Source organism: Nerophis ophidion, linkage group LG21, assembly GCF_033978795.1.
Source record: "Nerophis ophidion isolate RoL-2023_Sa linkage group LG21, RoL_Noph_v1.0, whole genome shotgun sequence".
Taxonomy (NCBI): domain Eukaryota; kingdom Metazoa; phylum Chordata; class Actinopteri; order Syngnathiformes; family Syngnathidae; genus Nerophis; species Nerophis ophidion.
This window is the reverse complement of record NC_084631.1, coordinates 44,535,799-44,563,707: the sequence shown is the minus strand read 5'-3', so window position 1 is coordinate 44,563,707 and position 27,909 is coordinate 44,535,799. Positions and strand designations below refer to the sequence as shown.

The 27,909-nt window shown below is 38.0% G+C and overlaps 1 protein-coding gene across 1 annotated transcript; it reads left to right on the top strand.

Moving 5' to 3' along the window:
* Positions 1-418: 418 nt before the first annotated feature.
* tomm40l (translocase of outer mitochondrial membrane 40 homolog, like) lies at positions 419-27,261 on the top strand. The gene is made up of 10 exons (XM_061882728.1): positions 419-489; positions 2,540-2,754; positions 4,880-4,947; positions 8,373-8,465; positions 11,022-11,123; positions 11,181-11,286; positions 11,362-11,484; positions 13,183-13,259; positions 17,475-17,577; positions 26,810-27,261. Exons 2-10 carry the CDS (start codon positions 2,541-2,543, stop codon positions 26,947-26,949), a joined length of 1,026 nt encoding a protein of 341 aa, XP_061738712.1. The 5' UTR covers positions 419-489; position 2,540; the 3' UTR covers positions 26,950-27,261.
* The last annotated feature ends 648 nt before the right edge of the window (positions 27,262-27,909 follow it).

Sequence of the window (27,909 nt, the reverse complement as noted above, 5' to 3'; positions counted from 1 at the left end):
TTGGAACACAGAATCTTTGTTTTCACAGCTTTTTTGTTGTTAGAGGTAGAGAGTGTTTTAATGTAGAGTTCTAAATCTTTTTTAAAGGCACAAAAGACAGGTGGGGTATTGAGAAACTTACATTTTTTTAAATAAAACTTAGCCACTAAAATAATGAGGTTGCAAAGGTCAAATTCCTTTTCAAATGTTTGTTCATACAGCGTAAAACCAAATATCACATCTTTAAAACCAAAACACGTAATCATGCGTTAATAAAATAACTGGTAATCACGTGTAACCGTCACACCATAGCCCCGCCTACTCCCAACGGCCAGTGGCTCTTTAAGCCAATGACGCGCTCGGAATGACAGGACGTCACAGCCATTTTGCACCAATCGCCTTCGAGGTGTCTGAACCTGTCATCCAATCAAAAACGGGCTTAGATGTACTGTCCTTCCCGGCACTGCTAAGGATTCACTTCCGGTTAGATCGTCCTCTCACATTCACAACGTGAGTATCCTTCTTTCTCTCCTATTCTCACCTTTTGTATTTTATTTATTTTATTCGCTTTTTTTAACTGTAACATAAACTCTTTGTTTTAGCCTCAGAATTGTGTTTAAACATTTGACTTGACGAGCTTAACTGTCCATTGAAATGGGATTTAAATAGTACATATTTCAAAATGTCTTCTTGCATTAATTTTACAGTTCATAAATGCCCTTTTACCTATCATATTGTTTACTATATTCATTAAAGGTTACCACTTTATTAGTACAAACGCTTTTTTTTACAGTGAATTTATTTATTTAAATTTTGTGATATTTTATTTTTTCCCCATGAAGTTATGGTGACAATTTCATTGAGAATACATTCAGTGTTTTAAAATTCAGTGTAAAAAAAATGTGGTGTCAAATGCTTCAAAAAGCATGATTCTAGGGCAGAGGTCTCAGACACGCGGCCAGCGGGCCAGTTAGGGCCCGCGAGACATTATTTTACGGCCCCCGTCTTAAAATAAAAGTCTAATGTTAGTGCGGCCGGCGAGTTGTGTTATTTGGCTCCAAAATGGCTCTTTCAACGTTCTAGGTTGCCTACCCCTGCGTTAGTGGAAAAGCGGTAAATGAGTGGAAGCGACAGAGGAGACGAGGGTTTTCTTACGTGCAGTCACACTGCAACACCTGTCCGTCAGTAATAACAGTCCCCGATAACCTCGACCAATTCAAACCGTTATTTGTAGAGATGTCCAATAATATCGGCCCATAAATGCTTTAGAATGTAATAATGGAAATTATCGCTATAAGTTTCAAAAAGTAAAATGTATGACTTTTTAAAATGCCGCTTTACAGAGTCCTACAGGGACGTAGGAAGAAGTACAGAGCGCCAATAAACCTTAAAGGCACTGCCTGTGCGTGCCGGCCCAGGCACATAATATCTACGACTTTTCACACACACAAGTGAATGCAAGGCCTACTTGGTCAACAGCCATACAGGTCACACTGAGGGTGGCCTTATAAACAACTTTAACACTGTTACCAATATGCGCCACACTGTGAACCCACACCAAACAAGAATGACAAACACAATTCAGCACCGTAACACAACATAGCAAGCATGCGCTAATTATTTTAAAACCTCTTCTCACTCCGGCGCTTACCAAAGGCATGTGGTAAATTTAGGCCTGCGTTTATAAATTTGAGTGTGATGTAAGGATACCATCATGCAAAGCACATTTAATCAAAAAAACATTATTATGGTCTTACCTTTACTTATAAATGAAGTCCATGCGCAGCTCCTTCTGAGCAAAAGCATCGATAACTTGTTTATAGAAGTCTTCTTTATCTTTCTTCAGTTTTAAAAGTCTGTCTCGATGGAGATCTTCCTTTATTACCTCCTGCTTCGATTGAAAGTCCAGTTTAGAAAACTGTTTTATTTTAGATATTAATCCTCCGTGTTAAAAGTGCAAGCGAGAGGAAAAAATAACCGATCGCTGCTCACTCTTGCTGCTTGTTGTCACTTCTTCTGCAGCCGAGTAGTCGCAAGAAGGATCACTAGCGCCCTCTACCACCAGGAGGCGGGAGTCATTTAATGACTCCTATTTGACACACGCAGCTACGGTATATTAATAAAACATAGCTGCTTACTGTTCTTTTTAGCATATTCAATAGCTTGGACCTTAAATCCTACTGAATAGCTCTTAATCTTCTTCCCTTTAACAAGCCTTCTGCTTGGTAGGATTTAAGACAGCTTTTGTCTGCTTGCCGAAAACTCGTTGAAACACAAAGTTTTGTGATAACTTGGATACAATTATTCTGACAAAAAAGGGGTCGGATGAAATAAGCACTGCTTCTTCTTACTCCTTCTGGGACATGTTGTTAAAAAAAATGAAAATATGTGATGATTCATAGTGAAATAGTATACTGTTCGAACTAAACTTAAATCAATCAAGCAACCATATGACCAATGTATTTTATAAAGCCTAATGTTAACCAATTAACTGTGTTGATGGCGTGGTTATAATTTCGGATATTTTTATTCATCCAATGACCCTATGCTCGTCTTGCAGAATGGGGAGTGTCTTGGCTGCCAGCTCCCCCAGCCCACAGCCACCATCACCAGCCTCTGGCGGCGTGGCTCCTCCTATGTTGACAGTACCATCAGGTTTTGGGATGCCCTCAGTGTCCCCTGCGTCAACTGGGGGGACTTCGGTGCCGCCACAGGAAGAGGAAAGTGCTCTACCCAATCCTGGTACATTTGATGAATGTCACCGCAAGTGCAAAGGTAAATTAAAATTGTCAGGTTCAAACACTGATGAAATCTATTAAACAGACAAAGAAGCAAGGAATTAAACAGAGACATAATTCAATTTAGCTCATTGAGGATAAACGTCTGGGCCAGGGGTAGGGAACCTATGGCTCTAGAGCCAGATGTGGCTATTTTGATGACTGCATCTGGCTCTCGGATAAATCTGAGCTGACTTTGCTTAACACGATGAGTAATGAATAAATCCACTTGTAATCACAGTGTTGAAAATAATGTTCAAAATATAAAACATTCTCATGCATTTTTAATCCATCCATCCGTTCCCTACCGCACCTGTTCAAGAAGTTGCGTTAATGGTAAGAAGTTATTTATTTATTATTGGTTAGTGTGGGGCTTGTCCTTCTGGGGGTTCTTCAGACCACCAAGCACCCGCCTGTGAGCCTGTTTCAGGGTTACAATATTGTTTTATTTTTCAATAAGTCTCTCAGTTGCTTTCCAGCAATTGTCTTTTTCTCTGTCGTCCTTGCTCGTGCTTTGGCTCCAGCTCCAGCTCCAACCCCGTCTCTCCTCCTGGCTGCTGCTTATAACAGAGCGACAGGTGATTAGATAACAAGGCCCAGGTGGGCCATCTACGCACGTAACGCTGATTTCGAGGCTGATCGTGGCAACACCCCGCTTCACTGCAGGCCTGCAGGCCACACACCCTCCACAGTTAGCTTCCAAATAACAATGTTATTACAAAGAACAAGAGACCTATTATACTCTAGAAATGTTGGTCTTACTTAAAAATGCATGCGTTTAGTTGTGTTCAGTGTTAAAAAAATATTATATGGCTCTTACGGAAATACATTTTGAAATATTTGGCTTCTTGGCTCTCTCAGCCAAAAAGGTTCCCGACCACTGGTCTGGGCTGTACTCTTTGTACAGTCTTCCACCACGCTCTGTACGCCTCTTTTAGAATAGAATAGAATGGACTTTATTGTCATATATTTGCATATAACAAGATTAAAGACTCCAACTTAAGGTGCGGTAGATGGAACAAATATGGGGTAAAATAAATAACACAAGAGGTAATAAAGGAAAAAACTAACAATTGAAATAGACTACTATCCAATAAAAATAATACGCAATCCTATACAACATACAAAACACTATAGAAATACAAAATACTGTACAATATACAGAACAAGACAAGAGTACCTAAGTATAGCACTTGAAGGGTAGTATTGCACAGTAGGGTATTAGGGCAGGATATTGTATATGGGTGAATTATTATTATTATTATAAGTTAGGGGATTCACGGTGGCAGAGGGGTTAGTGCGTCTGCCTCACAATACGAAGTTCCTGCAGTCCTGGGTTCAAATCCAGGCTCGGGATCTTTCTGTGTGGAGTTTGCATGTTGTCCCCGTGAATGCGTGGGTTCCCTCCGGGTACTCCGGCTTCCTCCCACTTCAAAAGACATGCACCTGGGGATAGGTTGATTGGCAACACTAAATTGGCCCTAGTGTGTGAATGTGAGTGTGAATGTTGTTTGTCTATCTGTGTTGGCCCTGCGATGAGGTGGCGACTTGTCCAGGGTGTACCCCGCCTTCCGCCCGATTGTAGCTGAGATAGGTGCCAGTGCCCCCCGCGACCCCAAAAGGGAATAAGCGGTAGGAAATGGATGGATGGATTATAAGTTAGAGTTCAACTTGGTGACAGCTCTGGGAAAGAAGCTGTCAAACTAATTTGGACTTTCCCTGATTACATGACAACAGCTGTTTTTAAAGGAACGGGGGTCATAAACAGCCGTCGCCTTAGGTTACAAAACAGTTCAAAGACAAGGTGCCTGGAAGGGGGTCAGGCCCGGCTTCCTCTCCGCTTTGTAGATCTCGGGTCAAGACAAAATCTTTCTGTGGATTACAATAGATCAAAGAAACAGACACCTTCACGTCGCTTCCCATGCTGCACAGTGGAGTTTTACAAGCCTTTTGATTGGTTGGATCAAAGACAGCTTTGGTCTGCTCGCCGGGAACTCATTCAAACACAAAGTTTTGTGATAACTTAGATACAATTATTCTGACGAAATAATTTCTTTTTTTTTGTTAAGATGCTGCGTTTCGCCCCCCTCTTTTCACATATGCCCTGCATCTTTCGTCCACAGAAGTGTTTCCCATGCAGATGGAGGGCGTCAGGCTCGTGGTTAACAAGGGACTTAGTAACCACTTCCAGGTTGGTCATTAGGAATTCATTGATTTTTAAAGGACAAATGATTATCATCAACATGTAAAACAAGAACAGGCAACCCTTCCTATTTCTGTGAGTTTCAAACGGCACAAAACTGCCACTCTGAGGCGGCTAATGACGCCAGAAAAGTACAAAACCCAAAACCGGTAAAGTTGGCAGGATGTGTAAATGGTAAATAAAAACAGAAGACAATGATTTGCAAATCCTTTTCAACTTATATTCAATTGAATAGTCTGCAAAGACAAGATGTTTAATGTTCCAACTGAGAAACACTTTTTTTTTTGGGCAAGTAATCATTAACTTAGAATTTAATGGCAGCAACACATTGCAAAAAAGTTGGCACAGGGGCATTTTTACCACTGTGTTACATGGCTTTTCCTTTTAACAACACTCAGTCAACATTTGGGAACTAAGGAGACCAGTTTTTGAAGTTTTTCACGTGGAATTCTTTTTCATTCTGGCTTGATATACGGCTTAAGTTGTTCAACAGTCCGGGGTCTCCGTTGTGGTATTTCAGGCTTCATAATGCACCACACATTTTTAATGGGAGACATGTCCTGACGACAGGCAGGCCAGTCTAGTACCCGCACTCTTTTACTATGAAGCCACGCTGTTGTAACAAGTGACTTGGCATTGTCTTGCTGAAATAAGCAGGGGCCTCCATGATAACGTTGCTTGCTATGTTGCTCCAAAACCTGTATGTACCTTTACGCATTAACGGTGCCTTCACAGATGTGTAAGTTACCCATGCCTTGGGCACTAATACACCCCCATACCATCACACATGCTGGCTTTTGAACTTTGCACCTAGCACAATCCAGAGGGTTCTTTCCCTCTTTGGTCCAGAGGCCACAACGTCCACAGCATCCCAAAAAAATTTGAAATGTGGACTCGTCAGACCACAGAACACTTATACACTTTGCATCAGTCCATCTTAAATGAGCTCGGGCCAGGCAAAGACAGCGGCGTTTCCGGGTGTTGTTGATAAATTGCTTTTGCTTTGCATAGTAGAGATTTAACTTGCACTTACAGATGTATCACTGGTTTTGGGGTTTGTAGTTGCTTGGTGTTAACTCTTACAATAACAATGTATGGCAGTGGTGCTCAAACTTCTTTCACCAAGTACCACCTCAGAAAACTCTTGTCGTTCCAAGTACCACCATAATGACCAAGATAGTAGGCCTGAATAATAATTACAAACGAGACTGAGGTTTGATTTAACACTTATTTACCAATCACAAGTTGGCGATTGAAGGCAGGCAGGAGTTAACGGTGCCAAATGTTTTTTGGCGTGACCAACACAGTAACTTCTGCTGTCAGCGTGACGCCACCACAACTGGCAGCTGCTGCTACCGCTACAGAAAAATGAATAAAAATACATTCTTAGAATAAACCGTCTTTTGAGCCAAATTCTAATTTGCCAGAGAGTAATAGTTAATGTAAACTTTTCAAATATTGAAGATTATCATGGTCAAAAGTGTACGATTTTGTCCCTACAGACACTTGTATGCTTTTGACAATATATAATAACTATCTGCAATACGAAATGAGCATTTACTTTGTTTTTTGGTGGCATTAAAGAGCTTTAATGAGATATGCTGATACCTCTAGAACAGTGGTTCTCAGCCTTTTTTCAGTGATGTACCCCCTATGAACTTTTTTTTAATTCCAGTACCCCCTAATAAAGGAAAAAAAGAGATAAAGAAGTAAAATACAGCACTATGTCATCAGTTTCTGATTAATTAAATTGTATAACAGTCCAAAATATTGCTCATTTGTAGTGGTCTTTCTTCAACTATTTGGAAAAAAAGATATAAAAATAACTAAAAACTTGTTGAAAAATAAACAAGTGATTCAATTCTAAATGCAGATTTCTCCACATAGAAGTAATCATCAACTTAAAGTGCCCTCTTTGGGGATTGTAATAAAAAAAAATCTTTAACATCAATATTTATGGAACATGTCCACAAAAAAATCTAGTTGTCAACACTGAATATTGCATTGTTGTATTTTTTCTTACAGTTTATGAACTTACATTCATATTTTTGTTGAATTATTATTCAATAAATATATTTATAAAGGATTTTTGATTTGTTGCCATTTTTAGAATATATTTTTTGAAAATCTCACGTACCCCTTGGCATACCTTCAAGTACCCCCTAGGGTACGCGTACCCTCATTTAAGAACCACTGCTCTAGAGTGCAGTATTCAGCTGCAACCAGCAGAGGTGCGGTCAATTACTGTCAACAAGAACATTTTCCAGACTATAAGGCGCACTTAAAATCCTTTTTTTCCTGAAAACTCGACAATGCTAATGTGTGGAATAATTCTGGTTCCTCCCCCTTCCTTCCCACAGCTGCTTCCTGAGGGAAGTGGGTCGTAAACAGCGTTGCCTTCGGTTACCGAACAGTTCGAAGAGAGTTTGTCAAATAGTTCAAAAAGTGTTCCATAAAATAGGTCAAAGAGAGTCCCACAAAATAGTTAAAAAAAAGTTCCATAAAATAGTTCAATAGAGTCCCATAAAATAGTTCAATAGAGTCCCATAAAATAGTTCAAAGAGAGTTCCATAAAATAGTTCAAAAAGAGTTTGTAAAATACTTCAAAAAGAGTTCCTCTAGAAGTTGGGCAGATTCTGCCATCTGTCCGCTTTGTAGTCGCCCTGGAGTTTTACGAGCATTTTTCTTGATAGATGTCAGCCTTTTGTCGTCTTGTCAGGAACACAATGTAATACAAAGTTTTTTGTGATCATTTAGAAACAATAATTCTAACATTTCCGGCCGGACGGTTTTTCAAGGCACACGTTTCCGGTGTTGTTGTTTCCGGATGAGGAGATGCTGCTCCATTATTAATGGAAGTAAAGTCTGAATGTCATCAAAACAGTTAGCTCCATCTTTAGACACTTCTTCCACTCCCGTCCTTGCACGCTACACCGCTACAACAAAGATGACGGGGAGAGAACGCTGTCGAAGGTGAGCCACGTAAATAAGACCGCCCACAAAACGGCGCATCCTGAAGCCACTGTCAGAAAGCGGCTTGAAGATGATCTGTAAAACATCATCTTTGCAACATTTTGACCAAAGAACCACCATCATATGTTATGTAGACCACAAGGAAGTCTTTTACATTTAGAATTTTCATGTTTATAATAATATGACTCCTTTAATGCGTCCTATAATCCAATGCGCCTAATATAAAAAATCGACCATTCATCTGCAATGCGCCCTATAATCCGGTGCGCCTTATGGTCTGGAAAATACGGTCATAAATTCACAACCTAACACTGCATTGTTTAAAGTGATACCTCAGTATATATGCCACAAAATCACTTTTTTGATATTATATTACTACAGTGTGCTACTGTGGCATTGAGTTCAATTCAAAAAGGCATTTCCTTCTTGTGAAAATGCAGGTGAATCACACTGTGCTGCTGAGCACTTTGGGGGATTCCAGCTACCGGTTTGGAACCACATACGTTGGAGTCAAGCAGACGGGTCCAGCAGAGGTACCTTTTTTTTTACTTATTCTTTATATTGGAGTATTGCAGGAATTATTTTTCACTAAATATCACCTGGTTAACAACCAGTTTGATTGCAGTGTATGGTGCGGTTCATAGAGGGAAACATAACATGCACAAATTGTCCAAAAAGTCCTCATTTATATCCAAAATGCATCCTGTAATTGTCCTTTGGGAAGACAAAATCACATAGTCTTTAATGTTAAATAGCTTGGCTGACTTAACAGCATTATTGATACCTAAATACAATGTTAATACCGACATACAAACTGAGGACAAATTTCACCACACCTAGTGCGTGTGTGTGTGACAATCATTGGTACTTTAACTTTTTAACTACCGGGGCAGTATTCATCATACCATTGATACTTTTTTGATTGATTGAGACTTTTATTAGTAGATTGCACAGTACAGTACATATTCCCTACAATTGACCACTAAATGGTAACACCCCAATAAGTTTTTCAACTTGTTTAAGTCGGGGTACACGTTAATCAATTCATGGTACAAATATATACTATCAACATAATACAGTCATCACACAAGTTAATCATCATAGTATATACATTGAATTATTTACATTATTTACAATCCGGGGGGTGGGATGAGGAGCTTTGGTTGATATCAGAACTTCAGTCATCAACAATTGCATCAACAGAGAAATGTGGACATTGAAACAGTGTAGGTCTTATTTAGTAGGATATGTACAGCCAGCAGAGAACATAGTGAGTTCACATAGCATAAGAACAAGTAAATACATTAGAAGTACATTTGAGTTGTTTATAATCCGGGGAGATGGGATGTGAATGGAGGAGGGTATTAGTAAAGTGTTGAAGTTGCCTGGAGGTGTTGTTTTAGAGCAGTTTTGAAGGAATATAGAGATGCACTTACTTTTATACCTGTTGGGAGTGCATTCCACATTGATGTGGCATAGAAAGAGAATGAGTTAAGACCTTTGTTAGATCGGAATCTGGGTTTAACGTGGTTTGTGGAGCTCCCCCTGGTGTTGTGGTTACGGCGGTCATTTACGTTAAGGAAGTAGTTTGACATGTACTTCGGTATCAAGGAGGTGTAGCGGATTTTATAGACTAGGCTCAGTGCAAGTTGTTTTACTCTGTCCTCCACCCTGAGCCAGCCCACTTTGGAGAAGTGGGTTGGATTGAGGTGTGATCTGGGGTGGAGGTCTAAAAGTAACCGGACTAGCTTATTCTGGCATGTTTGGAGTCTAGATTTGAGGGTTTTGGAGGTGCTGGGGTACCAGGAGGTGCAAGCGTAATCGAAGAAGGGTTGAATGAGAGTTCCCGCTAGAATCCTCAAGGTGCTTTTGTTGACCAGAGAGGAGATTCTGTAGAGGAATCTCGTTCAGAATCAAAGCCGGTACTACATTTTTTCAACATAATTGAAAGATATCCATCCATCCATCCATCTATCTTCTTCCGCTTATCTGAGGTCGGGTCGCGGGGGCAGCAGCCTAAGCAGGGAAGCCCAGACTTCCCTCTCCCCAGCCACTTCGTCCAGCTCTTCCCAGGATGTCCCGAGGCATTCCCAGGCCAGTCGGGAGACATAGTCTTCCCAACATGTCCTGGGTCTTCCCCGTGGCCTCCTACCAGTTGGACGGGCCCTAAACACGGAGGCGTTTGGGTGGCATCCTGACCAGATGCCCGAACCACCTCATCTGGCTCCTCTCCATGTGGAGGAGCAGCGGCTTTACTTTGAGTTCCTCCCGGATGACAGAGCTTCTCACCCTATCTTGAAGGGAGAGACCCAAACTCATTTCGGCCGCTTGTACCCCTGATTTTGTCCTTTCGGTCATGACCCAAAGCTCATGACCATAGGTGAGGATGGGAACGTAGATCAACCGGTAAATTGAGAGCTTTGCCTTCCGGCTCAGCTCCTTCTTCACTACAACGGATCGATACAGCGTCCGCATTACTGAAAACGCCGCACCGATCTCACGATCCGCTCTTCCCTCACTCATGAACAAGATGTCCATTGTGGACGCCGTCTTTGCTCCCCAGTAAGTTTTTGCTGTCGTCCAGCATTCTGTTTTTGTTGACTTTGTAGCCAGTTTAGTTTTAATTTTGTTCTGCTTAGCCTTTCTTAAGCTTTTCTTAGGGGCACTCACCTTTTGTTTATTTTTGGTTTAAGTATTAGACACCTGCACGCTGCCTCCCGCTGTTTCTGACATCTACCTGCTGCCACCTACTGATATGGAAGAGTATTACACGGTTACTCTGTTGATGTCTAGACTGCATTGATACTCAACAACAACAACAACACATCATTTGCAGACTAGAATTGCTGGTTGGCAAAATATATTTTTCACCCAAGTAGGGGAAATTAGATAATCTCCCACTGCACACCAGACTTGATTTCAGCGTGGAGGCACAGTGGTTGAAAAACACAGACTACGTCAAGCCTCACATCACTGTTACTATTTCATCGTCCCGACACAGGACGCTCTAAATAATTCCAGTAATCACCTCTAAGTTTTTGTTTCCAGTGTTAAGAGAAATGTTAGAACTATGAAAAGGGCGTGCTCAGTTTTTCCCAGTCATGGTGGGAGACATGGACAACGTGGGCAGCCTCAACGCTCAGGTCATCCACCAGATCAGCACCAGGATACGTTCCAAAGTCGCCTTCCAGGTAAGTCCAAAATGGCCGCAGTGAGCTGGGGTTATTTTCAAACGTCGCCTTCATCAGACACAGCAGCATAAGTTCGTCAACTGGCAAGGCGACGCAGAGTTCAAGGGGAAAGATTTTACTGCCACCGTCACGCTCGGAAACCCCGACATGCTCGTCGGCTCCGGTAGGTCCGCTTTTTGAAAAAAAAAAATTGAAAAATGAAGTCAATATTCCCTGAACTGAAGGTGTCTCCATATAGGAGTGGTGGTCACACATTACCTGCAGTCCATCTCGCCTGCTCTGGCTCTGGGAGGGGAGCTGGTGTACCACCGCAGGCCGTCAGAGGAGGGCGCTGTGACATCTCTCGTCGGCAGGTACACCGGTGAGGAAAGCACCATTGACATCTTATAAGTCAGGGGTCTCGGACACGCGGCCCCCAAGTTAATATGAAAGTTTGATGGTTGTGGTGCCTGCAGGTTTTATATGAATGGTGCTTGACAGCGTTATGTCCGGGCCAGGTAAGGTTCCCCGTGTTGTGTATAATTAAGCCGCAGGATCCACTCCTGGTGGTGCCCTTCCGTCAATTCCTTTAAGTTTTAGTTTTGCAACCATACTCCCCACGGAAGCCAAATACTCGACGTGGAATATTTCCAAAAACAATTTGAAATGTGGACTCGTCAGACCACAGAACACTTTTCCACTTTACATCAGTCCATCTTGGATGATCTCCAGGCCCAGAGAAGCCGGCTGGGTTTCTGGATGTTGTTGATAAATGGTTTTAGCTTTGCATAGTAGAGCTTTAACTTGCACTTACAGATGTAGCGACGAACTGAATTTAGTGACAGCGGTTTTCTGAAGTGTTCCTGAGCCCATGTGGTGAAATCCTTTTAGAGATTGATGTCGGTTTTTGATACAGTGCCGTCTGAGGGATCGAAGGTCACGGTCTTCCAATGTTGGTTTCCGGCCATGCCGCTTACGTGGGGGAATTCATTTATACTGGCCCTCAAAGTGTGTCCAAGCACACGAAGACCAACAAAGTGTCCGGACGAACCAGAGCCACATACCGGTGTGGTATGTGGCTCTCGAGGGCCGAACATTGACATCACTTGTGTGATGCAAGCAGAGAAACGTTTTGCTACTTTTCCACTAGACCCGCACGCGCTCTTCCTCCCTCGCTCGCCCACTTGCTCTCTCTCTGTCTCTCTCTCTCTCTCTGTCTCTCTCTCTCTCCCTCCCTACCCCGGCGCTGCTGTAAAGAGTCCGGGCCGGGGAGACGAGCGGTCCGGTAGCTTCCGAAGCACTCCACCGACGGACCGAGCGACAATACAAAACTGTGGTGCATTGGAACCCAGCGCTGATACTCCGGCATAGAGTCGTCGGGCGAATCGGACGTGTATCACGTTAGTCATGGGGCTACTTGTGCTACCGTGACTGTAAACTCCACGGCGAGCCCCTCCACCATAAAGTTGTTTATAAGGCCACCTTCAGTGTGACCTGTATGGCTGTTGACCAAGTATGCCTTCCATTCACCTGTGTGTGTGAAAAGCCGTAGATATTATGTGACGGGGCTGGCACGCAAAGGTAGTGCCTTTAAGGTTTATTGGCGCTCTGTACTTCTCCCTACGTCCGCGTACACAGCAGCGTTTTAAAATGTAATACATTTTACTTTTTGAAACCAATACCGATAATTTTGAAACCGATACCTATAATTTCCGATATTACATTTTAAAGCATTTATCGGCCGATAATATCGGACTGCCGATATTATCGACCGATAAATACTTTAAAATGACATCTCTACTTATAGCATATGAGAATATTTGATCACTGTTAAGCAAACTATAAATAATAAAACATGTGTCCTTTATCATAGAAGCGTGTGAAAATGAGTGGTATTCAGTGAGGTAAGAGGAATTAAATGCGCTGACAGTTCATTGCTCCTGCCAAATGAATTGCACCACTCCAAGATGGCGGCCCCCCGTCTCGTCAGCAGCAGTGCTCGATGCCGCGTCTACTTGTCTATGGAAAGCACCGTCACATGAGGAACTTTGTCTTGAACTTGAGACCTTTTTCAACGCAGGCACCAACTACATCGCCACGCTGACGCTGGGCTCGGCGGGCGCTCACGCATCCTACTACCACAAAGCCAACGAGCAGGTAGGTCAGTGCCGTCATTCTCAACTGCTGGGTTGCCATTTCTAATATAATTTAGTGTAAAGTTCTTATCTGTCATTGAACTCACCATGAAGGCGCTAAAACTTACCGGTGTAGTGAGTTTGCATTATTCACTCAAGGAACTTTAGTTATTATTATAAACAAAACATTGTTTCCCGTAATAATAATTCAACACTCAATCATTGTCAAAATATCATGGAATATACAAAAATATTGTAAAAATAAATAATCGCAAAAAAAAATTGTTTTTGGTAGTAATAATTCAACCCTCAATCATTGTCAAAATGTCCTGGAATATACAAAAATATAGTAAAAATAATACCAAAAAATAATTTGGGTAATAATAATTAATTCTCAGTTATTGTCAAAATATTATGGAATACAAAAATATTTTCTAAATAAAACCGAAAATTAATTTAGGCAAGGATCATTTACCCCTAGTCAAAAAAACAACATTTTTTTCGGTAATAATAATTCAACCGTCAGTCATTGTCAAAATATCATGGAATATACAAAAATATTGTAAAAATAAATAACAACAAAAACATAGTTTTTGGTAGTAATAATTCAAACTTCAATAATTATCAAAATGTCATGGAATATACAAAAATATAGTAAAAATAATACCAAATAATAATTTTGGTAATAATATTTAATTCTCGGTCATCGTCAAAATATTATGTAATATACAAAAATATTTTCTAAATAAAACCAAAAATTAATTTAGGCAAGAATCATTTACCCGCTAGTCAAAAAAAACAACATTGTTTCCGGTAATAATAATTCAACCCTCAGTCATTGTCAAAATATCATGGAATATACAAAAATATTGTAAAAATAAATAACAGCAAAAACATAGTTTTTGGTAGTAATAATTTAACCTTCAATCATTGTCAAAATGTAATGGAATATACAAAATTATTGGAAAAAAATATTTTGGTAATAATAATTTAACCCTCAATCATTCTCAAAATATCATGGAATGTACAAAATATTGTTGTTGTTTTTTAAAAAAAGCATTGTTTTCCGTAATAATAATTCAAACCTCAGTCATTGTCAAAATATCATGAAATATACAAAAATATTGTAAAACACTTTTTTTTCATTGTCAAAATATCATGGAATTTACAAAAACATTTTATGAATAAAAAAAATTAATTTAGGCTATAATCATTTATCCCCTAGTCATTTTCAAAATATAGTGGATTATACAAAATATTGTTTTAAAAAAACCTTTGTTTTCGGTAATTATAATTCAATCCTCAGTCATTGTCAAAATATCATGGAACCCACAAATATATTGTAAAAATAAATAGCAACAAAAACATAGTTTTTGGTAATAATAATTCAACCCAGACATTATCAAAATGTCCTGGAATATACAAAAATATAGTAGAAAACACCAAGAATAATTTTGGTAGTAATAATTTAACCCCCAGTTTTTTATTGTCAAAATATCATGGAATATACAAAAATATTGTAAAAATAAATAACAACAAAAACATAGTTTTTGGTAATAATAATTCAACCCCCAATCAATGTCAAAATATCCTGTAATGTACAAAAATATAGTAGAAATAACTCCAAAAAATAATTTTGGTAGTAATAATTTACCCCTCAGTCGCTGTCAAAATAGCATGGAATACACAAAAATATTGTAAAAATAAATAACAAAAAAAACATAGTTTTTGGTAATAATAATTCAACCCCCAGTCTTTGTCAAAATATCCCGGAATATACAAAAATATAGTAGAAATAATGCCCAAAAATAATTTTGGTAGTAATAATTTACCCCTCAGTTATTGTCAAAATATCATGGAATATACAAAAAAGTTTTTTAAATAAAACCAAAAAATTATTTAGCCAAGAATCATTTACCCCCTAGTCAAATATCATAGATTATACAAAATATTGTTTAAAAAAAAAACATTGTTTCCGGTAATAATAATTCAACCCTCAGTCATTGTCAAAATGTTATTGATTTTACAAAATATTGTTTAAAAAAAAAAACATTGTTTTAAAAAATAATGATTCAACCCTCAGTCATTGTCAAAATATCATGGAATATACAAAAATATTGTAAAAATAAATAAATAAATGAATAATAACAAAAACTTGGTTTTTGATTATAATAATTCAACCCCCAGCCATTGTCAAAATATCATGGAATATACAAAAATATTGTTTAAAAAAACAAAAACGATGTTCTTGGTAATAATAATTCAACTCTCAATCATTCTCAAAATATTATGGAATATACAAAAATATTGTTAAAATAAATAACAAAAACATAGTTTTTGGTAGTAATAATTCAACCTTCAATCATTGATAAAATGTCATAGAATATACAAATATATTGTAAAAGTAATTCTGGTAATAATAATTTAACCCTCAGTCATTGTCACAATATAATGTAATATAAAAAAATATTTTCTAGATAAAACCAAAAATTATTTTAGCCAAGAATAATTTACCCCATAGTCAAATATCATAGATTATACAAAATATTGTTAAAAAAAAATAATCATTGTTTTCCATAATAATAATTTAACCCTGAGTTATTGTCAAAATATCATGGAATATACAAAATAATTGTAAAAATAAACAACAAAAACATAGTTTTTGGTAGTAATAATTCAACCGTCAATCATTGATAAAATGTCATGGAATATACAAATATATTGTAAAACTAATTTTGGTAATAATAATTTAACCCTCAGTCATTGTCACAATATCATGGGTTGTACAAAAATATTTTCTAAATTAAACCAAAAATTAATTTAGGCAAGAATAATTTACCTCCTAGTCAATGTCAAAATATTATGGATTATACAAAATATTGTTTTAAAAAAACATAGTTTTTGGTATTAATAATTCAACCCTCAGTCATTGTCAAAATGTCATGGGATATACTAAAATATTGTAAAAAATAACACCAAAAAATAATTTTGGTAAAAATAATTTAACCCTCAGTCATTGTCACAATATCGTGGGTTATACAAAAATATTTTCTAAATAAAACCAAAAATTAATTTAGGCAAGAATCATTTACCTCCTAGTCATTGTCAAAATATCATGGATTATACTAAATATTGTTTTAAAAAAACATTGTTTTTGGTATTAATAATTCAACCCTCAGTCATTGTCAAAATGTCATAGAATATACAAAAATATTGTAAAAAAATAACACCAAAAAATAATTTTGTTAATAACAATTTAACCCTCAGTCATTGTCACAATATCATGGAATATACAAAAATATTTTCTAAATACAACCAAAAATTAATTTAGGCAAGAATCATTTACCTCCTAGTCAATGTCAAAATATCATGGATTATACTAAATATTGTTTTAAAATAACATTGTTTTTGGTATTAATAATTCAACCCTCAGTCATTGTCAAAATGTCATGGAATATACAAAAATATTGTACAAAAATAACACCAAAAAATAATTGTGTTAATAACAATTTAACCCTCAGTCATTGTCACAATATCATGGAATATACAAAAATATTTTCTAAATAAAACCAAAAATTAATTTAGGCAAGAATCCTTTACCCCCTAGTCAAAAAAAACAACATTGTTTTCGGTATTAATAATTCAACCCTCAGTCATTGTCAAAATGTCATGGAATATACAAAAATATTGTAATAATAACACCAAAAAATAATTTTGGTAATAATAATTTAACCCTCAGTCATTGTCACAACATCATGGGTTATACAAAAATATATTCCAAATAAAACAAAAAATAAATGTAGGCAAGAATAATTTACCCCCGAGTCATCGTCAAAATATCATGGATTATACTAAATATTGTTTTAAAAAAACATTGTTTTCGGTATTAATAATTCAACCCTCAGTCATTGTAAAAATGTCATGGAATATAGAAAAATTTGTAAAAAATAACACCCAAAAATTTTGGGGGTAATGATAATTTACCCCCCAGTCATTGTCACAATATCATGGGTTATACTAAAATATTTTCTAAATAAATGTAGGCAAGAATAATTTACCCCCGAGTCATTGTCAAAATATCATGGATCATACAAAAATATTGTATAATATTTGAAAAATGTCAAACTTGCACTGTTCACATTGACATGAAAAATCCGATACAGGTGACATTTGGCCCAAAACAAAATGGCAATTTCCCTGCGGCGTGTCATCGATGCTCACGTTGTCCTTTCTGTAGTTGCAGCTGGGTGTGGAGTTTGAGGCCAGTGCCAGCATGCAAGATACCAGTGTGTCCTTTGGCTACCAGCTAGATGTGCCCAAAGCCAATTTACAGTTTAAAGGTACAGTACGCCTTTTTTTCCCCCACTTCCTGTATGCCGGCAATAATTGCATCTCACCTGAACTCGCTGTATTCTCCGGGCATTCAATCGATCGCAACTGGACCCTTCAGTTTGTCTTTCTTTGGCTTCACTTGGATCGGTCAGATCTCGACTTGAGTGCTTGGTGCCAAAATCCAAACTATCTTTCGTCTACAGACAAAAATAGTTTTGCTTATTGTTGTGGAAATGAGCAAGGCCTCTGCCAACAATACATCAATGCCCTGACAAAGTAGTCTCAGATGTCCGTAGTAAACACGCTTGGCATCTTTTATTTCTTTTTCTTTTCTTAGTTTATTTCGAACATAACATACATACAACATTATACATCAGTTAAATTCATCATTTCGCAATACACAATATATCATGTCCGAAAAGGAGTAGGAAGAAGCAAAGCTTATTTAATTCTACCCCTTTTCCACAATATAAACATTCATTCACTGACCTTTACAGCAAAATATCAAAATAGCAAAATGACATCTATGAGTGATTAACACAGCAGTTTTCTAACATGTACTTAATTATTTCAGTCATTATTAACATACTAAGATGAAGAATATCTTATTTCAATAAGTTTGAAAGTGTTTCTCATAATACTTCTTCTTTGTACTTTGTAAGCACTATTAATTCAAACATCCTCTTAAACTGGATCATATCAGTACAATGTTTAACTTCTTTACTTAATCCATTCCATCATTTAATTGCACATACTGATATGCTAAAAGTTTTAAGTGTTGTACGGGCATACAAATGTTTTAAGTTAGATTTTCCTCTAAGGTTATATTTCTCCTCTTTAGTTGAGAAGAATTGTTGTACATTTTTTGGTAGCAGGTTATAATTTACTTTGTGCATCAATTTAGCTGTTTGCAATTTTATCAAGTCATCGAGCTTTAATATTTTTGACTCAATAAATAAAGGGTTTGTATGTTCTCTATATCCAACATTGTGTATTATTCTAATCGATCTTTTTTGTAACACAGTTAACGAATGTAGCGCACATTTGTAGTTGTTTCACCATGTTTCTGCACAATAATTCAGATATGTAACACTAGCAAGCAGTATAGAATATAAAGTGATTTTTGGCCCAGGACGTATTTTGCTTTATTCATTATTGAAATATTTTTTTGCCACCTTATGTTGTATGTTTTGTATATGAGTTTTCCAGTTCATTTTATCATCTATCAATACTCCCAAAAATCTGGTTTCTTTTACCCTTTCGATATCTATTCCATCTATTTGTATTCGTGTCTGATGCTCTTTTCTACTGTTACCAAATAGCATTATTTCAATCAATCAATCAATCAATGTTTACTTATATAGCCCTAAATCACTAGTGTCTCAAAGGGCTGCACAAACCACCACGACATCCTCGGTAGGCCCACATAAGGGCAAGGAAAACTCACACCCAGTGGGACATTGGTGACAATAATGACCCAGTGGGACGTCAGTGACAATGATGACTATGAGAACCTTAGAGAGGAGGAAAGCAATGGATGTCGAGCGGATCTAACATGATACTGTGAAAGTTCAATCCACAATGGATCCAACACAGTCGCGAGAGTCCAGTCCAAAGAGGATCCAAGACACAGCAGCGAGAGTCCCGTTCACAGCGGAGCCAGCAGGAAACCATCCCAAGCGTAGGCGGACCAGCAGCGCAGAGATGTCCCCAGCCGATACACAGGCGAGCAGTAAATGGCCACCGGACCCCCTCCACACGGGAGAGTGGGACATAAAAGAAAAAGAAAAGAAACGGCAGATCAACTGGTCTAAAAAGGGAGTCTATTTAAAGGCTAGAGTATACAAATGAGTTTTAAGGTGAGACTTAAATGCTTCTACTGAGGTGGCATCGCGAACTGTTACCGGGAGGGTATTCCAGAGTACTGGAGCCCGAACGGAAAATGCTCTATAGCCCGCAGACTTTTTTTGGGCTTTGGGAATCACTAATAAGCCGGAGTCCTTTGAACGCAGATTTCTTGCCGGGACATATGGTACAATACAATCGGCAAGATAAGATGGAGCTAGACCGTGTAGTATTTTATACGTAAGTAGTAAAACCTTAAAGTCACATCTTAAGTGCACAGGAAGCCAGTGCAGGTGAGCCAGTATAGGTATATATGTATGTATATATGTATATAAAGGTATATACAGTATAGGTATATATGTATGTATATATGTATATAAAGGTATATACAGTATAGGTATATATGTATGTATATATGTATATAAAGGTATATACAGTACAGGCGTAATATGATCAAACTTTCTTGTTCTTGTCAAAAGTCTAGCAGCCGCATTTTGTACTAACTGTAATCTTTTAATGCTAGACATGGGGAGACCCGAAAATAATACGTTACAGTAGTCGAGGCGAGACGTAACAAACGCATGGATAATGATCTCAGCGTCTTTAGTGGACAGAATGGAGCGAATTTTAGCGATGTTACGGAGATGAAAGAAGGCCGTTTTAGTAACGCTTTTAATGTGTGCCTCAAAGGAGAGAGTTGGGTCGAAGATAACACCCAGATTCTTTACCGTGTCGCCTTGTTTAATTGTTTGGTTGTCAAATGTTAGAGTTGTATTATTAAATAGAGTTCGGTGTCTAGCAGGACCGATAATCAGCATTTCCGTTTTTTTGGCGTTGAGTTGCAAAAAGTTAGCGGACATCCATTGTTTAATTTCATTAAGACACGCCTCCAGCTGACTACAATCCGGCGTGTTGGTCAGCTTTAGGGGCATGTAGAGTTGGGTGTCATCAGCATAACAGTGAAAGCTAATACTGTATTTGCGTATGATGTCACCTAGCGGCAGCATGTAGATGCTGAAGAGTGCAGGGCCAAGGACCGAACCCTGGGGAACTCCACACGTTACCTTAACGTAGTCCGAGGTCACATTGTTATGGGAGACACACTGCATCCTATCAGTAAGATAAGAGTTAAACCAAGACAGGGCTAAGTCTGACATACCAATTCGTGTTTTGATACGTTCTAATAAAATATTATGATCGACGGTATCGAAAGCAGCGCTAAGATCGAGGAGCAGCAACATAGATGACGCATCAGAATCCATCGTTAGCAATAGATCATTAGTCATTTTTGCGAGGGCTGTCTCATAAGACTGGAGAGTAAACAATTCTTCCTTAGAAGTTAGAAAGTTGCCCCCAGCATATGTTGTCATAAAGATGAATGCGTTATTTTGTGTTAGAAACAAAGGAAAACGTGTAAATAAATAAGAAGGAAAACAATGGGACAAAAAGAGTATAAATGCCTGGTAAATAAAACGAGGCAAAGTACAAAACCCAAAACCAGTGAAGTTGGCACATTGTGTAAATGGTAAATAAAAACTGATTTGCAAATCCTTTACAACTTATATTCAACTGAATAGACTGCAAAGACAAGATACTTAGCGTTGAAACTGGCAAACTTTGTTATTTTTAGCAAATATTTGCACATTTGGAATTTGATGCCCGGGTGTCGGAATAACAATTCTGTTTGGCAAGCAAATGTAAGCAAGAGGTAAGCGCATATAGCTGTGGTAACGCGTGGCTGTAGCTCCTCCCCTCCCCTCCAAAAAAAACCTGCATTTTTAGGTCTTTGGCTTTAAACGCAATGTTTAACACCCTCATTGCCCCTAAATGTGTCTTTCAAAAATGAGGAAAGGGAGTGTGACTCAACCATCTCCACCAGTTTCTGCCTCCATGTGTGTAGTTTGTTGAGTTAGCACAGAATTAATATCATGGCAGACATTTCTTTATTTTGTTCAATCCCAGATAGTCTGGGACTTCATGTTTATTGGCTTTGTAGATACATTGAGACTAGGGCTGGGCGATATGGCCATTTATTAATATCTCGATGTTTTTAGGCCATGTCACGATACACCATATATATCTCCATATTTTGCCTTAACCTTGAATGAAGACTTGATGCATATAATCACAGCAGTATGATGATTCTATGTGTCTACATTCAAACATTCTTCTTCATACTACATTCATATATGCTACTTTTAAACTTTCATGCAGAGAAGGAAATCACAACTAAGTCATTTAACCAAAAGTGTATTTATTAAACATTTATTAAGCAGTGGCACAAACATTCATGTCATTTCCAAGATTGTCAGAGACATTTTAAAACAAGCTATGAGTGCACTTTTGTGCATGATGTCACTAAGATGACATATCAAAACAAAACTAAATTAAAGTGCACTTTTTGTACAGAACGCCACTACAATAGTTTAAAACAAATAAAGTGCACTTTTGTGCATGATGTCACACAAGATATTTCAATAAGTGTCATTTAAAAATTAGCTTGTTAACTGTTTAATAAATACACTTTTGGTTAGTTGACTTAGTTGGGATTTCCTTCTTTGCATGAAAGTTTAAAAGTAGCATACAGTGGGGCAAGAAATAAATAGTCAGCCAGCGATTGTGCAAGTTCTCCCACTTCAAATCATGACAGAGGTCTGTAATTTTCATCATAGGTACACTTCAACTGTGAGAGACAGAATGTGAAAAAAAAATCCAGGAATTCACATTGTAGGAATTTTAAAGAATTTATTTGTAAATTATGGTGGAAAATAAGTATTTGGTCACTTCAAACAAGGAAGATCTCTGGCTCTCACAGACCTGTAACTTCTTCTTTAAGAAGCTCTTCTGTCCTACACTCATTACCTGTATTATTGGCACCTGTTTGAACTCGTTATCTGTATAAAAGACACCTGCCCGAAGCCTCAAACAGTCAGACTCCAAACTCCACTTTGGCCAAGACCAAAGAGCTGTCGAAATTGTAGAAATGCGCCAGACTGGGAAGAGTGAATCTACAATAGGCAAGCAGCTTGGTGTGAAAAAATCAACTGTGGGAGCAATTATCAGAAAATGGAAGACATACAAGACCACCGATAATCTCCCTCGATCTGGGGCTCCATGCAAGATCTCATCCCGTGGGGTCAAAATGATCATGAGAACGGTGAGCAAAAATCCCAGAACCTCACGGAGGGACCTGGTGAATGACCTGCAGAGAGCTGGGACCAAAGTAACAAAGGTTACCATCAGTAACACACTACGCCGACAGGGAATCAAATCCTGCAGTGCCAGACGTGTCCCCCTGCTTAAGCCAGTGCATGTCCAGGCACGTCTGAAGTTTGCCAGAGAGCACATGGATGATACAGCAGAGGATTGGGGGAATGTCATGTGGTCAGATGACACCAAAATAGAACTTTTTGGTATCAACTCAACTCGTGGTGTTTGGAGGAAGAAGAATACTGAGTTGCATCCCAAGAACACCATACCTACTGTGAAGCATGGAGGTGGAAACATCATGCTTTGGGGCTGTTTTTCTGCTAAGGGGACAGGACGATTGATCCGTGTTAAGGAAAGAATGAATGGGGCCATGTATCATGAGATTTGGAGCCAAAACCTCCTTCCATCAGTGAGAGATTTGAATGCTTGACCAAATACTTATTTTCCACTATAATTTACAAATATATTCTTTAAAATTCCTACAATGTGAATTCCAGGATTTTTTTTCCACATTCTGTCTCTCACAGTTGAAGTGTACCTATGATGAAAATTACAGACCTCTGTCATCATTTTAGTTCATTGTGTTTCTTCAAACCGCACACATTTTTTTTCCCCTCACAATTTGAAGTGTTTTGTCAAAAGGATTATTTGTAGTTTACACATTTTTAGAATGTGCTCGTTCTATTTTTGGCCAAAGAAAACAATCTGAAGTTGTCTTTATTTTTTAATGATCATGCCATGATCTTACCAGTCCGGCCCACCTGAGAATGGATTTTAAAGTTAAAGTAGCAATGAATGTCACACACACACTAGATGTGGTCAAATTATTCTCGGCATTTGACCCACAGCCCTTGATCACCCCCTGGGAGGTGAGGGGAGCAGTGAGCAGCAGCGGTGGCCGCGCCCGGGAATCATTTATGGTGATTTAACCCCCAATTCCAACCCTTAATGCTGAATTCCAAGCAGGGAGGTAATGGCTCCCATTTTTATAGTCTTTGGTATGACTCGGCCGGGGTTTGAACTCACAACCTACACATCTCAGGGCGGACACTCTAACCCAGGGGTCACCAACGCGGGCACCAGGTCGCCCGTAAGGACCAGATAAGTCGCCCGCTGGCCTGTTCTAAAAATAGCTCAAATAGCAGCACTTACCAGTGAGCTGCCTCTATTTTTTAAATTTTATTTATTCACTAGCAAGCTGGTCTCGCTTTGCTCGACATTTTTAATTCTAAGAGAGACAAAACTCAAATAGAATTTGAAAATCCAAGAAAATATTTTAAAGACTTGGTCTTCACTTGTTTAAATAAATTCATTTATTTTTTTACTTTGCTTCTTATAACTTTCAGAAAGACAATTTTAGAGAAAAAATACAACCTTAAAAATGATTTTAGGATTTTTAAACACATATACCTTTTTACCTTTTAAATTCCTTCCTCTTCTTTCCTGACAATTTAAATCAATGTTCAAGTAAATTTATCATTTTTTTATTGTAAATAATAATAAATACATTTAAATTTAATTCTTCATTTTAGCTTCTGTTTTTTCCATGAAGAATATTTGTGAAATATTTTTTCAGACAAATTATTCTGGCAAATCTACAAAATCTGTAGAATCAAATTTAAATCTTATTTCAAAGTCTTTTGAATTTCTTTTAAATTTTTTGTTTTTAGAAAATATACAAGAAATAATGATTTGTCTTTGTTTGAAATATAGTTTGGTCCAATTTGTTATATATTCTAACAAAGTGCAGATTGGATTTTAACCTATTTAAAACATGTCATCAAAATTCTAAAATTAATCTTATTCAGGAAAAATTACTAATGATGTTCCATAAATAATTATTTAAATTTTTTCAAAAAGATTCGAATTACCTAGTTTTTCTCTTCATATTTTTCGGTTGAATTTTGAATTTTAAAGAGTAAAAATTAAAGATAAACTCTGTCTCAAAATTTATTTTAATTTTTTTGTGTTTTCTCCTCTTTTAAAACATTTAATTAAGTGTTTTTTTCATCATTTATTCTCTACAAAAAAACCTTCCGCAAAAGGAAAAAAAATGTACGACGGAATGACAGATTTATTTATTAAAGGTAAATTGAGCAAATTGGCTATTTCTGGCAATTTATTTAAGAGTGTATCAAACTGGTAGCCCTTGGCATTAATCAGTACCCAAGAAGTAGCTCTTGGTTTCAAAAAGGTTGCTGACCCCTGCTCTAACCACTAGGCCACTGATGAGTTGAAATGATTTGACACCCCTGTCTTAAAGGGGAACATTATCACAATTTCAAAAGGGTTAAAAACAATAAAAATCAGTTCCCAGTGGCTGGTTGTATTTTTGGAAGTTTTTTTCAAAATTTTACCGGTCTCCAAATATCCCTAAAAAAAGCTTTAAAGTGCTTGATTTTCGCTATTTGCGATGCCCCTATCCATTTCCCTGTGACGTCACACAGTGCTGCCATTGTAAACAAACAATGGGAATACCACAGCAAGATATAGCGACATTAGCTCGGATTCAAACTCGGATTTCAGCGATTTAAGCGATTCAACAGATTACGCATGTATTAAAACAGATGGTTGGAGTATGAAAGTATTGAAGAAGAAACTGAAGCTATTGACGCTATTCATAGTCATAGCATGGCCGAATAGCTGCGTTAGCATCGCCGGTAAAATGTGCGGACCAAACAATCAGGACTTTCACATCTTGTGACACTGGAGCAACTTAAATCCGTCGATTGGTAAGTGTTTGTTTCGCATTAAATGTGGGTGGAAGGAAACGTAATATCGTTGCAAATGCATCTGCAGGTTATCCATACATCTCTGTGCCATGTCTGCTTTAGCACCGCCGGTAAATAGCATGTTAGCATCGATTAGCGTAGCATGTTAGCATCGACTAGCTGGCAGTCCACATCAACAAAACTCACCTTTGTGATTTCTGTGACTTTATCGTTACAAATGCATCTGCAGGTTATCCATACATCTCTGTGCCATGTCTGCTTTAGCACCGCCGGTAAATAGCATGTTAGCGTCGATTAGCGTAGCATGTTAGCATCGATTAACTGGCAGTCACGCCGCGACCAAAAATGTCTGTTTAGCACATAAGTCAACATCAACAAAACTCACCTTTGTGATTTCGTTGACTTTATCGTTGCAAATGCATCTGCAGGTTATCCATACATCTCTGTGCCATGTCTGCTTTAGCACCGCCGGTAAATAGCATGTTAGCGTCGATTAGCGTAGCATGTTAGCATCGATTAACTGGCAGTCACGCCGCGACCAAATATGTCTGATTAGCACATAAGTCAACATCAACAAAACTCACCTTTGTGATTTCGTTGACTTTATAGTTGCAAATGCATCTGCAGGTTATCCATACATCTCTGTGCCATGTCTGCTTTAGCACCGCCGGTAAATAGCATGTTAGCGTCGATTAGCGTAGCATGTTAGCATCGATTAACTGGCAGTCACGCCGCGACCAAATATGTCTGATTAGCACATAAGTCAACATCAACAAAACTCACCTTTGTGATTTCGTTGACTTTATAGTTGCAAATGCATCTGCAGGTTATCCATACATCTCTGTGCCATGTCTGCCTTAGGATCGCCGGTAAAATGTGGAGACACTTTGGCACATTCAACGGGGGTCTGGTGGCAGACACTTTGGCATCTTGGGGCCAGTGGTGCAACTTGAATCCCTCCCTGTTAGTGTTGTTACACCCTCCGACAACACACCGACGAGGCATGATGTCTCCAAGGTTCCAAAAAATAGTCGAAAAAACGGAAAATAACAGAGCTGAGACCCAATGTTTACAATGGGTTGACAATGAAAATGGCGGCTGTATTACCTCGGCGACGTCACATTCTGACGTCATCGCCTCCAGAGTGATAAACAGAAAGGTGTTTAATTTGCCAAAATTCACCCATTTAGAGTTCGGAAATTGGTTAAAAAAATAGATGGTCTTTTTTCTGCAGCATCCAGGTATATATTGACGCTTACATAGGTCTGCTGATAATGTTCCCCTTTAAACTACGGTTGTTATTTAAGTGATGCTCAAACACCACCGAAGGGGTCTAGTGGACATATTGAATTCCATCCATCCATCCATCCATTTTCTACCCTTTGTCCCTTTCGGGGTTGCGGGGGTGCGTTGATAAGTAATAATGACGAGTGTGATTGTTTCCCTCTCTCAGGTTCGGTAGACACTAACTGGGTGGTCGGCGCCACTCTAGAAAAGAAGTTGCTCCCGCTGCCTCTCTCTCTGGTTCTCAGCTCCTTCCTCAACCACAACAAAAACAAGTTCCAGTGCGGTTTCGGGGTCACGATCGGTTGAAGCGGTTGGAGTCGGCGCAGGTTTTTCTTTTAGTGACCTCACTCGATGAACAAACAAGACGACTCTTCTGTTCACCTCAGACCATATCTGCTATTTTTTACGTGGCCTTGCTCTCGTTGGCTCCTTTTGCAAATCTCATGTATTCCACTTTGAAAGTGTCAACACTATTTAAATACCTTTTTTTTTCCATCTCTTTTCAAGGGAGTGAAAATGTGATCTGTCATCTTGTTATGTTGCAGGTGTAGTAGTATATATTGACTGTACATACAGTAGCTCTAAAAAGGGGGAAAATACAATTTGTTTAACAAGCAACAGGACTGGCCTGTCTTTTCTTCAACGTACAGCGGATAAAAACTGTGTGGAAAATGACCGACATTTAAGAAAACCCGCCTTTTTCACCTTTTTATTTCATGTGTGAAACATGCTTTGAAAACTAAAATATATCATTTTGGGAGAAATTGCATATGAATGTTAAAAGCTCTACTGAAATGCTAGCAGGTAACACGCCCGCCAGACAGCATCAAGTAACACATTTACGACTTCTAGGTCAATACCTGCAAAATTTGCACACAAAAAAAAAAGGCAACAAATAATTAGCATGTGTCAAGTACCATGTTTTATAACTCAGGTGTACACTTGCAAAATGAGCTTAAAAAACTATGAAAGTGGTATTAGAGTAGAATTAGAGTTTGAAATTGTAGAAACTACATAAATGTTTCAATATTCAAGACACACACACGCGCACACACACACACACACACATATATATATATATATATATATATATACACATACATATATACACACATATATATACATATATATACATACACATACATACATAATATACATATATATATATATATACACACACAAGATATATAATGTATGTGTTAATATATTATATATGTATGTGTATATATATGCATGTATGTGTGTTTGTATATATATATATAAAAT